The 14,782-nt window shown below is 26.8% G+C and overlaps 1 protein-coding gene and 3 pseudogenes across 1 annotated transcript; all 4 read right to left on the bottom strand.

Moving 5' to 3' along the window:
• Positions 1-7,940: 7,940 nt before the first annotated feature.
• Positions 7,941-9,451, bottom strand: LOC126555002 (uncharacterized; annotated as a pseudogene).
• A 170-nt stretch (positions 9,452-9,621) lies between these two features.
• Positions 9,622-10,231, bottom strand: LOC126555004 (uncharacterized). The gene is made up of 2 exons (XM_050209978.1): positions 10,039-10,231; positions 9,622-9,943 (listed from the first exon to the last, which is right to left on the bottom strand). Exons 1-2 carry the CDS (start codon positions 10,221-10,223, stop codon positions 9,868-9,870), a joined length of 261 nt encoding a protein of 86 aa, XP_050065935.1. The 5' UTR covers positions 10,224-10,231; the 3' UTR covers positions 9,622-9,867.
• Positions 10,232-10,286: 55 nt separating this feature from the next.
• Positions 10,287-11,572, bottom strand: LOC126555005 (zinc finger MYM-type protein 1-like; annotated as a pseudogene).
• A 2,708-nt stretch (positions 11,573-14,280) lies between these two features.
• On the bottom strand, positions 14,281-14,708 carry LOC126555001 (uncharacterized; annotated as a pseudogene).
• Between the last annotated feature and the right edge of the window lie 74 nt (positions 14,709-14,782).

The raw sequence follows: 14,782 nt of genomic DNA, 5'->3' as shown, positions 1-14,782 counted from the left end.
GGAATGATAAGCAAAATTGTGAGGTGATAACATAATAATTCATTTGTTTATGGATGATAATTGATAATATAATCCTATAATATAAATATTATAATATTAAACTAAATAATAAAAATTTAAAATATTAAAACATTGTTGATTGTTTTATTTTATTTTATAATTGGAAATTAAACAATTTATTTATACCTAGTTGACTACTGTGATGTTACAGAAAATAATAAAATAACAGTATATATGAAACGAATGAATGGTATAGGTACAGTGCCAGATTAAGTGTTTCACGGGCCTCAAGCAAATAAATCAGATGAGCCTAATTGGCTAGTAAAAAAGGTGATAACTACAAATTAAAAAGAAATGTGTCAAAATTGTGTCCAACACATTTTTAAATTATAGTTGAATGCTAAAATATATGTATATATTATACATAGGATTTCGTAAAATTTTAACTTAAGATAAAAATATTTTAACTGGCCAAAGTTCAATTTTTTTTTAAAAATTGTTGTAAGTCAAACTTATGGAAAATCTTGTATTAAATTTACTATTGACCTCCATAATGTATCAAGGATATTCACTTTGCCATCGGAAACCACCTCCAAAGTTTAAAAATGAAGCATTATTTTGATAAGTTATGCTGTACATAGACACAAACACAAAAAAAACACATCATTGTAAAATCAATACATTCATCACTTCATTCAAAATCTAAAGAATTATGGGCCTAATTTTTTCGAGGGCCTTAAACAGTGCTTAATTTGCTTGTAGGTTAATCCAGCACTGTATAGGTATTAGGTTCAATATCACAGTAGGTATAAATCATAGACATAATATTAATAAAAATATTTATCAATATGTCTATAGTGTAAATGTAAATAATTTGTAGGTACTTTGTTTTAAGTTGTGACAAAACAAAATAGAACATTTTTAAAAACAAATATTATGTTAATATTATTTATATTGTGGCATTAATATGTCTTGTATACACATAGAATATAAAAGTTATTAAGTAATTATATAAAATAGTTTTTGACAATAGGTCAATATTATTAAAAGTTAAATTACATAGTACAAAAAATTAACCTTGGGTACTTAGTAGATATTATATCTTATTGATTTTTAAAGTGAATCGTTTTAGTTAAAAAAGATCTAATACGAACGTCTGGTTGGCTTTCGTTCATACAATAATGATGTATACGTATTCTAAAATAACTTTGAAAAATAATATGTACCATTTGTAAAAGGTGGTTATTTAATGGTTTTTGATTTAATATGTGTTCAGCTATAGATAAAAAAATTGCATTTATGCTTATTTACGAAGTTGCTTTTATAATAAGAAAACTAATTATATTACTGGTCGTTGATAGTCTACTTTGGTACGTTTTAAAAACTCGTTCTGCTACTTGGCACAGGTGTATAACATCCACTGAAGGTTTTCTTAATCCCCCACGGTTTTTTATATTTATTAGAGAACCTACTTCAGAATGGGTCCTAGTCAAACTTCTTATGCAGTCATCACAAAATATTTTTTTTCCAACTTCCGAACAATAAATCCTGCCATGTATTCAACAATGTCAGCTACATTGTTTGTTGTGTAGTTGTACCTTCTATATTAGTGGTTAAATTAAGATCATCATCAGTTACTTCAGCGCACAACATATCAACATACACATTTAAATGACCAGATTTTTGTTTGGTTGTACTTGTCACAGACAATATTTTTGTCAAGTCCATTGCTATACAATTAGCTCCTGATGACGTCTTAATTTCAGTATGAACAAGTAAACGTTTATAAGCGCTTTCAAATTGTAAAGCTGTTGGGTTATTATTAAAACCTCTTCTGGCCCGAATTGCCGAAAAAAACATCTCTAAATGATCTTGGCTTAATTTGTAGGTCAGTAAAAAATCAAGATCATCAGTTTTTATTGTATCATTGAAATGTTCTCTATACTTTTCAGTGTTATAATTAAACCAATAAAGCCAGTTTTTCGAGTTGATTTAATTATAGGTATAAAGTTTTCATCTTTTCCAGGAGGTATACAATACAGATTTTGTAAATATTTGATGGATGACTGAATAAATTTGATTATTTCACCTTCATTTGCTTTCCGTAGTGGTCTTTTATATGGTGCTTTACTCAAAAAATTTCTGGTGTTTAAAAAGTCGAAAATATTATTTATTTTTTGACATAGTGTAATTGTTGCTTCACAGTTCTTAAATATATCCAAATTTAAGGTTAAAGAACAGTATGATAGTGCATCTGATACACTCGAACTAAAAGTTTGTGCTGCTAAAAGTACCTTCATTTTTTCTTTGTGATATTTAATGTGTCTTTTTCGTATTTTTGTACCCAAGTGAAGGCTAATTTCATCTTGAATTCGTACTAATTGTTCAAAGTATTTCCATTTAATTGGTACCAAGTTTTCATCAAATATTGTTTTCCAATCTCCCAATGTGTTACGACATAACGTCTTAAGCATATGAGCTGGGTCAAGTATAATATGCGCACAATAGTTTCTGATCCTGGGTGCTTAAAAAAGGTTTGAGATTGGTTAAAGTAAAATCAGCTCCTAAACATTTGGCCATTGAAAAGTTTGAAACTGTTCCATCAAAAGTCAATATTTAACACTATCACTTCAGAGTCACACAAGTGATCAAGACAAGCATTTTCTAAATTTGCCTTTTCTGTGGAATCAATACCATTTATTAAAAAATAACCTACTGGCACTTTCCAATTTGAGTTTAAAGAAACTAACATACATGCAAGAGCTTGCGTGGCTTTTGGAAAACTATCACAAAATTCAGAACCCGTACCATAATTTACATGACCTATCAATCTGTCACCTTTAAACACAACATTTTCTTTAATGCGCATTTCATCCATTATCAATGCACAAATTAGTTTTTTGCCTTTACTTTTCATTTCCTTAACTTTAATTTCTACTGCTTTAAGGGATTCTGATGTAAAACCAGGCTTAGCATCAACAGAAGAATACCATTTTCTTAATGTGCTTGGATGTGGTAGAGCATCTTTAAAAGTTTGACGTACATAGTTATAGGCAGCTGGCGAGTAGAAATTAAGTGTCAAAGCAAAGCTACGCAGTTCAGGAGAGTCGGCTCCAGTTCCTAGGTGAAGTTGCTTTTTAAGGAGCTGAGATTCTGCATCAGGTATACATTCCTTTTAATAAAAAATAATAATCCAATAGTAAAAGCAAGGTTAAGAATTAATTTATTAATTAATTATGATATTTAGAATTTAACCATACATAATATATTGTGACATGATATTCAAGCTTGTTATCTTTTTATTGTCATAATCCATGTTATTTCTAACTATAAATAACTAAAACACTAACTAAAACCATTTAATTATTGACATACATAGGAAAAATAAGTAATTTTAATTGGTTATAAACTCACAGTTACAGTGATTATTCACAATAACACTTAAATTAAATTTTACAAAATTAACACTCACTTTTAGAAATGAAAAACAGCTTTCATTAATTTTTTTTTTCAGGTTAAAGTTTTGCATTCGAAGTTTTTTTATGGTTGATTGGTATTTTTTATGGGATGTTTGTGCTGCATGGAATAATTTTTGTCGACTATTTGGGCTTTCTAGATCATTTTCACTTTTAAAATCACCAATGTAGAACTTACGTTTGTTTACCTTTCGTGCACTATCTGTAACAGATGGCCCGGATACATTTTCCACAAATGCTAAAAACATAATACATGAATTAAATTACTAAAACACATAATAATAAGGCATTGAAACTCACATGGTACATCATAGATAACTTTATTTTCTTGAACTTCGATTTCATCAACTTCATTTTCTTCAACTTCAATTTCTTCAATCATAGAATTGACTAGAAAATAATATTATAATACTATAAAAACATATTTACATATGAATTATATTATGTGTTAGATAATTATAAACACAATTATTATTAAATTATATAAAAATACTTAACATTTTGTAAATCACTAGAAATTGCAGATTTTTTCAAAACTTTTTGATTGTTCACTACACTTAAATTATAATCTGCTTCTAAAAAATGTAAACTACTTATCTTAGTATGAGTAGTGGTTTGAAAGTCAGGTTGAAATGAACGTATAGCTTTCAACCACTTATTCATCATATCAATTGATCGAGGTATACTGTTGAGACAAATAAAATATTTATTTAATAGGTAATGTTAATAAAGTTTATGAGTACCTAATGAAAATAAAAATATTTACCCATGCATCTTTATTTTTCCTGAAAACTTTTCTTTGCAAGTTTTAATTGCACACTGAAGAACCTTTATTAAACTACTGAAGTCAAAATTCAAATTTATTGTTATTTTCAAATTTTGTTTTCTAGTATCTATCTACCTGACTAACTAAATGGATTTAAATTGATTAAAATGTTTTTTACTCCATGAAATGACTTAAGTTGTATGCTATCTGTTTCTAACAATGTTGGCATATGTACCTCTCTTTCTACAATCAGTCCATTTATTAATATGTCTATGGTTACGTTACGTTGCGCTGCGGTTCGTTTTTCGCGTGTTTTATTAAATATTATTATACCGCGAAAATGAGCATCATAAATAAATAAATTATGATTTTTATCATAAAGACATCATTATATTATTATTATATAAAAACAAATGAATAATAAATTCATACAAATTATTGTAATAATATACATACTCGGATACAATATATTATTTTGTATAAATGTTGTACAAATTGAAGGCCCCGGTGCAATTACGGGATACGTTCATTTTTCAAAATGTTCAGGAAACATTGAAACAATAAATTATATAAAATTGGTAAATGAACCAAAAATTAAAAACGTGGTGTTATTTTGTTTTGTCAAAATAAGATACATTACTTAAACAAATTCTGTTTGGTTTGAATTATCGATTTTATCAATTGAAAAATATTTTTTATATTCATGATAACATTTATAAAAAAACTTAAAAATTAGGTATGTGACAATTACATTTTCAATGTTCGCAATAACCGGATACGTCCAATTTTGTTTACGGACACGCTATATGCTTAGCTATTGCAACCAATACAAAATATTTTACTGTAGTCAATATACTTCCACTTATACCCGGTTATTGCAACCAATAGAAAACCAAAATTTATAAAAAAGCGTTGGGTGTAATGAAAAAAATATGGATTTATAATATTATTTTGTTTCAATAATAATGGATACGTCTGACATGTTTATGCCTTGGAATTTTAGTAGCCAGTCATGTGAAGAATTATTCAGAACTACTAGGTCTATGACTTCTACATACAATACAGTTGTTAATTTTAGCATGAATGATTTACTTAAAGATTAAATAGAATTGCGTTATTGAACTATATACAAAATGATCTTGGAGCTGATCCTGATTCTGACAATTTAATACAGAACATAAAAAAAGAAAAATGCTTATCAAAACCAGATAAATTTATATTTCCACGTCAACAAAATCACAGTCGAAATTTCATCAATAAATCTACTCCTTCGATTAAAGCAGAATTTGAAGAACTTAGTGATGAATATATTCAAAGTATTCTTGGTAAAAGTTTAGCATATGCAAAAGAGTTGACTTCCAGCATAGGTGAGTGATATACGGCTATAATTGGAATAATTAATAATTATTATATTTTTAATCAAGTTTTTTATACTCGCAGGGATAATATTTGATGAAAATTTTGTAGCACAACCAGAGTATTTATCTAATAAGCAAAATAGCGAAGAAAATGAAGAAAATAGTGATGAAGGTGACTTTGAAAAATTTGAAACTACTACAGAAAATTTTGATAATTCTGTGGATGATAATATTTTGGAAGATTTGAGTGAAATAGCAGAGTTCGGTAAATTTGGTGAAAATTTAAATTTAAAAGATTTTTCAAATAATTATAAAGTTTTAAATTCAATTGCAAATACAATTATTAAAACCAGTCACAAAAGCTCATCAGAATCTGCTGGAGAATCTATTGATTTTTCTTCAGAATTTGTTCCAGTAACCTTAAATGAAGACAGTAAAATTATTGTTAAAATCAAGTTTATGTTGGTTTTTTGATAACAAAACACAAAGAATTAGTAATGACCGTCTGATGCGTTTTATCAACAAAAAAAAAAAATTATGATAATTCAGAAAATGAAACTTCGTCGCCAAATTTACCATCAACAGCATCTTACCAAAGACATCAAAAACCATAAAAATTAAAAATGAACAAAAACTCAGATAAAAACAAAATCAAAAAAAAGTAGCAAGTTGTTAATTTTACTGAAATGACTTCAATCTCTCCTAAGATTTTAGTCAATACTTCAGTTCAAATAGGAGATTTTGTATTGGTAAAATATGAAGGAAAAAAATCTTTTCAGTTTTTTGTTGGATGTGTTGAGGGCTTAGATGTAGATGTTAAAGTGTTATTTTTAAAAAGAAACATAGGAAATACATTTTATTACCCTTCAAATCCAGAAGTTGACACTGTACCTAAAAATTTTATTGAGAAAATATTACCTAAGCCAAAGCCTACTGGAAACAGTGAGAGAAGTGCATTTTTACTTAAATTTGGGGATGTAGATTTTTCTATATACAAAATGAGATAATTAATTATTATTATATCTAATTATTATTTCATTATATCAATATAACTTGCACAAGACCAATAACGTTTATGTCGTGGAAACCGAAACGCGTTATGATCTATAGGCGCGTACATGAGAGGTCTCCGTATTCGTACGCGTATTTTAAACGCGGTCAATCAAAACATAGAGTCCGTTCAGCTCACCGTCGAGCTATAATATTATCGTATTATAATATACGTATCGTACGCGGGAACGCGTACGGTGGAGAAACGGAAAAACGCTTGGAAAAAGGTAGAAAAAAACACGTACGTTTCCCCAACCCCACCCATTTCAAATTTTCCAAATTTTTTTACGCCAATGTTTAGCACGTGATTTGCATGAATTCGCATGACCGTTCTCGAAATTTGTACGGTACCAGTTCGACGGAAAACTCAATTTTCTTATTTTTATATAAGCATTTTTTTGTGCTTCGTTTTACCCATTTTATTGATGTTTTACGGCCGAATTGTTATAGTTACTATTCTAGCCTCAATACAGAAATAAAAAAAAATATGATTTTTAAGACCAATAAAAAACCCACAGGTCCACAGGTAACTTCTATAAAAAATATTCATTTTTTGTAATTCTTTTAATACTTTTATGGCGGTTGTTTTAAGAAATATATAACAAATTAGGTACTAGAAACAAAATTAATATCTCGTTTTTATTTCATTTTATCTTTTATTATATAAATTTAATAATTTTAATGTATGATAATGATAGGTACATATTTAGTTCTTTTAATTTTTAAGTTATCATTATTACTATTGTTATATATAATATACTGATTATGTACGTATACAATATATTATGTACAAAAAAAAAATATAATTGGAATTTATTTCTGTAATAAAGAAAAATTATTATTATTATTATATTTCCTATAGCAGTAGACAGTAGTTGTAGCATTTGTAGCTACAAATAGCGTATGGCAGGACATTAGCTTAGAACTGAACGGTCGCATGTCGAAAAGTTCTCTTCATAAATTTGTTTATAAAAACCAGTGGCGCCGAAGCCCATGTTTATGTATGGCAACCATAGGCGCAACTAGACCTGTAATTTAAGGGGTGCTAAAATTTAGTATACCTTGGTAACCCGTGGGTTAGCCCTGGGGCTTTGCCCCCCCCCCCAATACACAATTTTAAAACACAACATGCTTTTATAACTCAATTTCATATATTAATTTATATGATAACACATTTGATATTTTGATATTGATTAATATTAATAAACAATTACTAAAAGTCTAAAAACATTATAATTAATAATTAATTACAATCACTAATAACAACTATTTAGATAACATATTATAATCTATTATTTTAAAACAATTTTCCTGGTTTTTGTGTTAAATCTATCTAACACTGTTTCCGTTTGTATTTTATTTGATAAATCCCTCTCAATATTTAAAATTGACAAGTCACTAAAGCGCTGCTGCAACATACTTGTTCTTAGCCAATTTTTGATACGTCTCATACTAGAAAAACTACGTTCACAAGTTGCAGAACTTATTGGGATTGTAATTGCAATTTGAAGTAGCTTATACAAGTTAGGAAAAGCTTCTTTATGTATTTTTCCTTTAATGTCATCAAAATTAAAATCTGGTGGCAAACAGTTTTTGAAAACCATCATTTCAGCTTTTAATAAATCAATTGAAACGTTTGTCACATTCTGAAAATTAAACAGTAAAATCGAAAAAATATTAAAGTTATAGTAAAAACAAAAATTGAATTGAATATTGAGTTGTATTTAATATTATATAAATTTTACTTTATAGTTATTTATGAATTCTAAGCTTCCTTCGTAGTTCATATTCATAAAGTTATCAATGGAGCAAGCCATAGATAAACTTTCTTCAGAGAATCTATATTTTAAATAACTATTATAAAATCAATTATTGGATAGTATAAAGTTTGTCTCCAATAGTCTTCAACAGATTGTAAAATATTTGGTTCATTTTCTTCACCAGTTGTTGATTGTAAGTAAAAAATATTCAAAGATTTCGGTTGAGTTCTTATCCGTTTTCTTCCTAATCATTAAATAAATTTTTTTAATAGTAACTTAAAATTAAATTATTGTTATATGTATTTAAATTTTGAGTGTTGTGAACATGAATTTTGTTTTAATGGTATTGTTGATTAATAATATTATTACATATGAATGTCTATGAAATGCATTTCACAAATAAAGTTAAAACTTATTTAAGAAAAACCTTTAGATTTCACAAAGGTTTACAGTTAATCAAATATTTACCTATGTGTGGTATTTCAAGGGTTATATCATTCTCTTCAGCTAAAGATGTAATTTTTGCCAAAATGTAGAAAATTCAATGTCAGAACGTAATTTTTCAATACTTTGTATACTTCCATTGATAATGCTTTTTGCTTTTCCTAAAGTGGCATTTTTAGATTGTAATGTGACACTTATTATATTAATAATACCAAGAATGTCTTTTAATAAAGTAACCCCAATAAAAAAAGCACAGTTTTGTATTTGACTAAGAATACCTAAAATTATAATTAAGAAAAAATTTCAACAGTTAAAAATAATGTATCAAATTATAATTACATTACATAATGATCTTTTTTTATTACCGATAGCTTCAATGGCATCTTTGTCCATTTGTACATCAACTTCATTCTTTAAAAATTCTAATATTGATGAGTAATTTTTTATCATCGACTCGCAATTTTATAGCGACATACCCATCTTGTATCGCATATCCTAAGAACATTTCCTTTTTTTAAACCTAGTTTAGATTGAACTTCATTGAGTTTAGCATTGTTGGATGGTCGAGAAAAATGAACATAGACCATTTCTAAAGTATTAAAAATACTTTTAGCTCTCTATACAAATTAATACAGATTATATAATTATAATATGATAATAATTTATTATTTTACTACAGATACTATAGGTATAGCCGTATAGGCATTCTGTTAAAAATACTTCAGTAAATTATTGTTTAATTAATCTTTAACTAATTAATACTTTATTCCTTTACACATGTCCACAACAATCAAATTTAATCTGTGTGCCATACAGTGTGTGTATATGGCACATGGAAATTGTTGTTTAATTTTTGACTGGACACCTCCAAGGTGTCCAGACATTACGCTGGCACCATCATACGATTGAGCAACGATATTTAATGTATTAATATTAATACTTAAATTTTGAAAACAATTAAAAACAGCAGAAATAATATGATTGGCAGTTTGTCCATTAGAAACATCTATGAATTACAAAAATCTTTCACGTGCCTCAAGACCAACAGCATACCTTACACATACAGATAACTGTTCTTCTTTATGGGACCTGTGAATAATATATATTTACATTTAAAAAATATTAATTTGATCAAATTATAGGTAAATATGTTATAAATATTACAATAGTGAAATATATTGTACCTGGCTTCATCAACCATTAGAGCAAAATTCCCAGAAACAACAATTTCCTCAACAATAATTTCTTTGATTAGGTCAGCACTTATTTTAATAATTTCGTCCTGCACTTTCCAACTGGTATGGTTAATTTTATTTTCATATACATTTTTCAAATCTGGCATGAACTTTGAAAATACCATATGGCACATTTCCTTATAATTGCCTAAAATTGTATTTATATTATTACAAGAAAACATTAATTTTATTAATAATATTATAAATTTACCTTGATTTAAGGAATCTACATTTTCGTTATGTCCTCTAAATGCTATGCCTTGCTTAGCAAGGTATAACACACATCAATAAACTAGACATGTATTTGCGATTAATTTCAATTTGTTTTTTATGGACGCTAGATAGTTGTGTCACAACAGATCCTGTTTTTAAACTACTTTTATATGCACACATTTTCGATAAATTAGTCAAATGAGTACTGGTAGAAGAATGTTTTTTTGATTTTACAAGAAACTGAAAAAAATGTGAACGATTAATCATAATACAAATTTAATATTCAATACTAACGCACTAAGTTATTCTACCAAAGTATAAGTTTTTGAATAATTTTTATTTTTTAACTATTTTATTTGTGAAAATACATTTGCTATTTCACTTCAAAATAAACAACTTACCTTTTGCCAATTATTGAATCCAGATTTAACCCATACATTTTCACCTGAATTTTCTGAACCAAAAGTTCGGCAAACAAAGCAAAATGCAGCGTTACGCTGAACACTGTATTCTAGCCAATCACATTCATTGTACCATTGGCTTCGAAATGTTCTTTGTTGTGTTCCAAATTTAATTTTTTTATATTCCTAATTAATAATGAAATTAATCAGAAAAATATCAAGCACCTTATTATAATTTTATATTTATAATATAAGGTATTAAAAGTTAAAAAATATTACTTTATATACAATAGGTAAGTTAGAAATATTAAAAAAATTAGTGACTTATGTGAATATATAATATTAATTGACAAACAAAACATATTGTTATTGTTAAACACTCAAAATTGTTTTATCCATGGTTAAAAATTAATGAAAATTAATTAGAACATGCAATTAATGTATTAAATAATTATTTCCTTAATAAATATGGTAGGAATGTACTATGTTAAGGTACTAAGTAGGTACTATAATAGGTACTAGGTAGGTACCTACAAATATGTACTCGAAAATATAATTAATTAATTTAAATAATTTAGATTTAACATTTTTTAACTCGGAAAAGTATTTTAATTATATTTATTTAAAATAACTCAAAAACGAATTATTACGTTTTTATATGTTAACAGAATAAATCTTACTGTGAGTATAGGACGACATGGGCCGGAATCTTTATTTCCCAAATCAAGAGTTGTATCACTTGTATGAGTAGTACTAGTAGTAGAAATGCCAGGATCGTCAATATCAGCTTCAATTTCGTTTTCCTCATCATTATCTTTAGGTTTCCGTTTTTTAAAAATACTAAACATTTTAAATTTTAAAATTCAGATTTACGGAGACGGAATACTGTTGCCTGTTGACAGTTAACGTCTTGGGTACTGTATAAGTGTATAACGAGTGTCGTATAATGTTATACTTATAACGTCTTATGACGATAACGCATATAATGGAAAACATGCTGGTAGCGGATTACGTAGATTACAGTTTAAAAATAACTATTAACACAACCAAATTCCCAATGCAATATACCTTACCTATCATAATATTATATTATTAATCTCATGACAAAATATTTTGTCGTGCTTGATCTAATATAACTATTTTCGAAACATTAAATATAAATAAATTATTCTAAAATAAAAATTTAAACAGAATAGGTAGGTAAGTATATATATTGATGAAATAACTACTGCTTACAAATCAAGGATTGGAGTTTGAATTTTTGGGGGTGCTAATTTTTAGTCTGGGGGTGCTAAAGTCCCCCTAGCACCCCCCTAGTTGCGCCTATGAATTGGCAACTGCCATACATATAAAAATTTGGCTAGGGGGTGGGTCCTTGAAAATGAAAATTAATAGGAATAGGATCACAAATTATTAAGTAATATTGCCCATTGAGTGTGTTATATTTTGTGGTATAATAATTCATAATAATTAAATAATACAAAATACAATCATTTATGGTAACAGTAACAACTAATAGTGCAGAAATCTGTATGTTAGTTACTCAGCAGTCTCCAGTTAATCATTAGGTTATATTTCCAATTTAATAATTCTGTTTTATGAACAGTTTAATTTATAAACTATTATTGAACGCTGTATATTTTTAGTTATCATTTTTACTAATAATTTAACTTTGAAGCAAGTTTATTTTTATTATAAATATAAAATATTATATTATCCACATAGACATGGCAATATTATATAATATTGTGTTTTGTGTGTTAATACTAAATACTGACTTATCGATTATTACTTGTACATTTAAGTCGGAATTAAGTCTATTTATTTTATGTATAATGTTAAATGTATATATTTTGTATATATATATAATATATATAATATAGATACCAACATTTTAGACGGAATAAAAATATAAATATAAACCATAAACGAATATAATAGACATTCGCCGATTATCGACGACCACTCCACTACTATTAAAAGTAGGTATATTACAATATTACATTATTACCGTCCATCTATAATGTTATCAATAAATCAACAATAGTATCCAAAAATAGCCAGAGATTCCTATAGAAGTATAGACTATGATACAACACTAGTCACTAACTGTCGTTGAAAATCAACTGTGCTTTCACTCCTCTAGTTTAATCTTAGACTTTTGTATAATAAGCCAGATATTATTCAAAAAGACTGTGTCACTGTGACATAAAAAGTACAGATCAACCTTTAAAACTAATTTAATTAGTACCTAAAACATGAGTTCTGTTTGTAAATGTGATTGCGGTAAACTAAATTCATCAATGAACGATGTAAATTGGAGTCGATATTAACGCATGTAAAGTTCGAAAATTAAAAGAAACTCGCATGATATAAAATCGTTTTTTTCTGGAAACGAGAATAAAAAAAGCAAATTGTTTCACCAATTTCCTGATGTAAAAAATAGTAAGTACCTACTTAATTTATTTAAATGTTTTATTTTGTTTTAAGTTAAAGAGTTAAAAACACAGATATAGAATAAATAATTTTATATTATTATAGGTTAATTTTATTAATAATAAATATAAATCTTTTAAATCGTTATTACATTAATATGGCTATAATAGTTATAGTTAATTATATACTATATATTATATCTCATACATTATTGTACTATAACATACCTATTGTTTTATTACATTAATTTATCCCATTAGGTACAATAGTACCTATTCATTTGGAATATTTAGACTATCTAGTATTTAAAGATAAATAGGCAATATAAGTTATAAAAGAATAGGTATGTTGGTAAAGAATGTTCTGATGAAAATTATTTTCAAAAATATACTATATTCAATTCATATTTACAAACTAAAAGTATGTCTCCTAACTTGTATAACTGTATAATAAATTTTTATTCTTATACATTAACAAATGATAGGTACACATAGTGTTTTTATGATCAATTGTATTATTTGATACACAACTAGCTTTAATTTAATATATATTTCCAGATCTTGTTGTTAAAAATGATTTAAATGAAGCCCAAAGTATACTAGTTAATAAAGAATTTTTGGTTGAATGTTAATTTCAAAAAGACACTGAGATAAACTCAGATTTGAAAAATAAAGGTATTTATCTATGATATATCCATATTATAAACATTTTTATAATTAATATTCCTATTGGATATACAACTAACTTTAATTTAATACATATTTCCAACTGTTGCTGATGCAGGGCCGTCCCGAACGACAAATCATGGGGGGGCTTGATTCATTAATTTGCCAACTCAATAAAAAAAATTTTCTCGCTCAGCTCGAATTATAATTATTATTATTCATTTATTAACATACATCTCAATAACTCATAAACATAGGCATATATATTTTACACTATTCAATACCTATTTATTGCTCTTCACCAGTATATAGTCACTACCTAGTCAAATTTTTGTATATTGGTCAGCCAAAAGTAGGTACCTACACAAGATTAGGTAAAATAAAAACTTACAACATACAATTTTATGAGTATTTAATAACTAATAATAAATTAATAAATATGCATGTATCAGAATAAATAATAATATATATAATCTTTAAAATTGAATTCTTCTTTGTTTTATATTGAACCACTGTGTTGCTATTTTACTTACATCAACTGTATCTAAAATATCTTTTTCAATACTTAACAGCATTAGGGAATCTAATCTATTGTCTGTCATTGTAGACCTTAAATGATTTTTTATCAGTTTAAGTTTGCTAAATGTCCGTTCATTGGTAGCTACACTTACCGGAGCAGTTAATGCTAATCGACAAATATTATTAGCTAATGGTAGGATATGTTTAACTTCTTCACATTTTTCAATTATACTGAGAAAATTTGTTGTCATAGTTAAACTCAAATCTTTGCATATTTCTTTTATATTTCCAATTCAGTTTGAATGGCATCAATATCCTTGCACTTTGCAAAATCACTGTTAGGAGGAAATATTAACAAAGCATTTTGTATATTTTCATTGCTCATATTTTCATTCTTGAATGGAAATGAGAATATTTTATAGAGTGGCATTATTGTATCAATAAATACTTTTAAATTGT

The sequence above is a fragment of the Aphis gossypii genome, unplaced genomic scaffold (assembly GCF_020184175.1).
Source record: "Aphis gossypii isolate Hap1 unplaced genomic scaffold, ASM2018417v2 Contig00675, whole genome shotgun sequence".
Lineage (NCBI taxonomy): Eukaryota > Metazoa > Arthropoda > Insecta > Hemiptera > Aphididae > Aphis > Aphis gossypii.
Note: the sequence above shows the minus strand (reverse complement) of the source record. Positions and strands in the feature narration are given on the sequence as shown.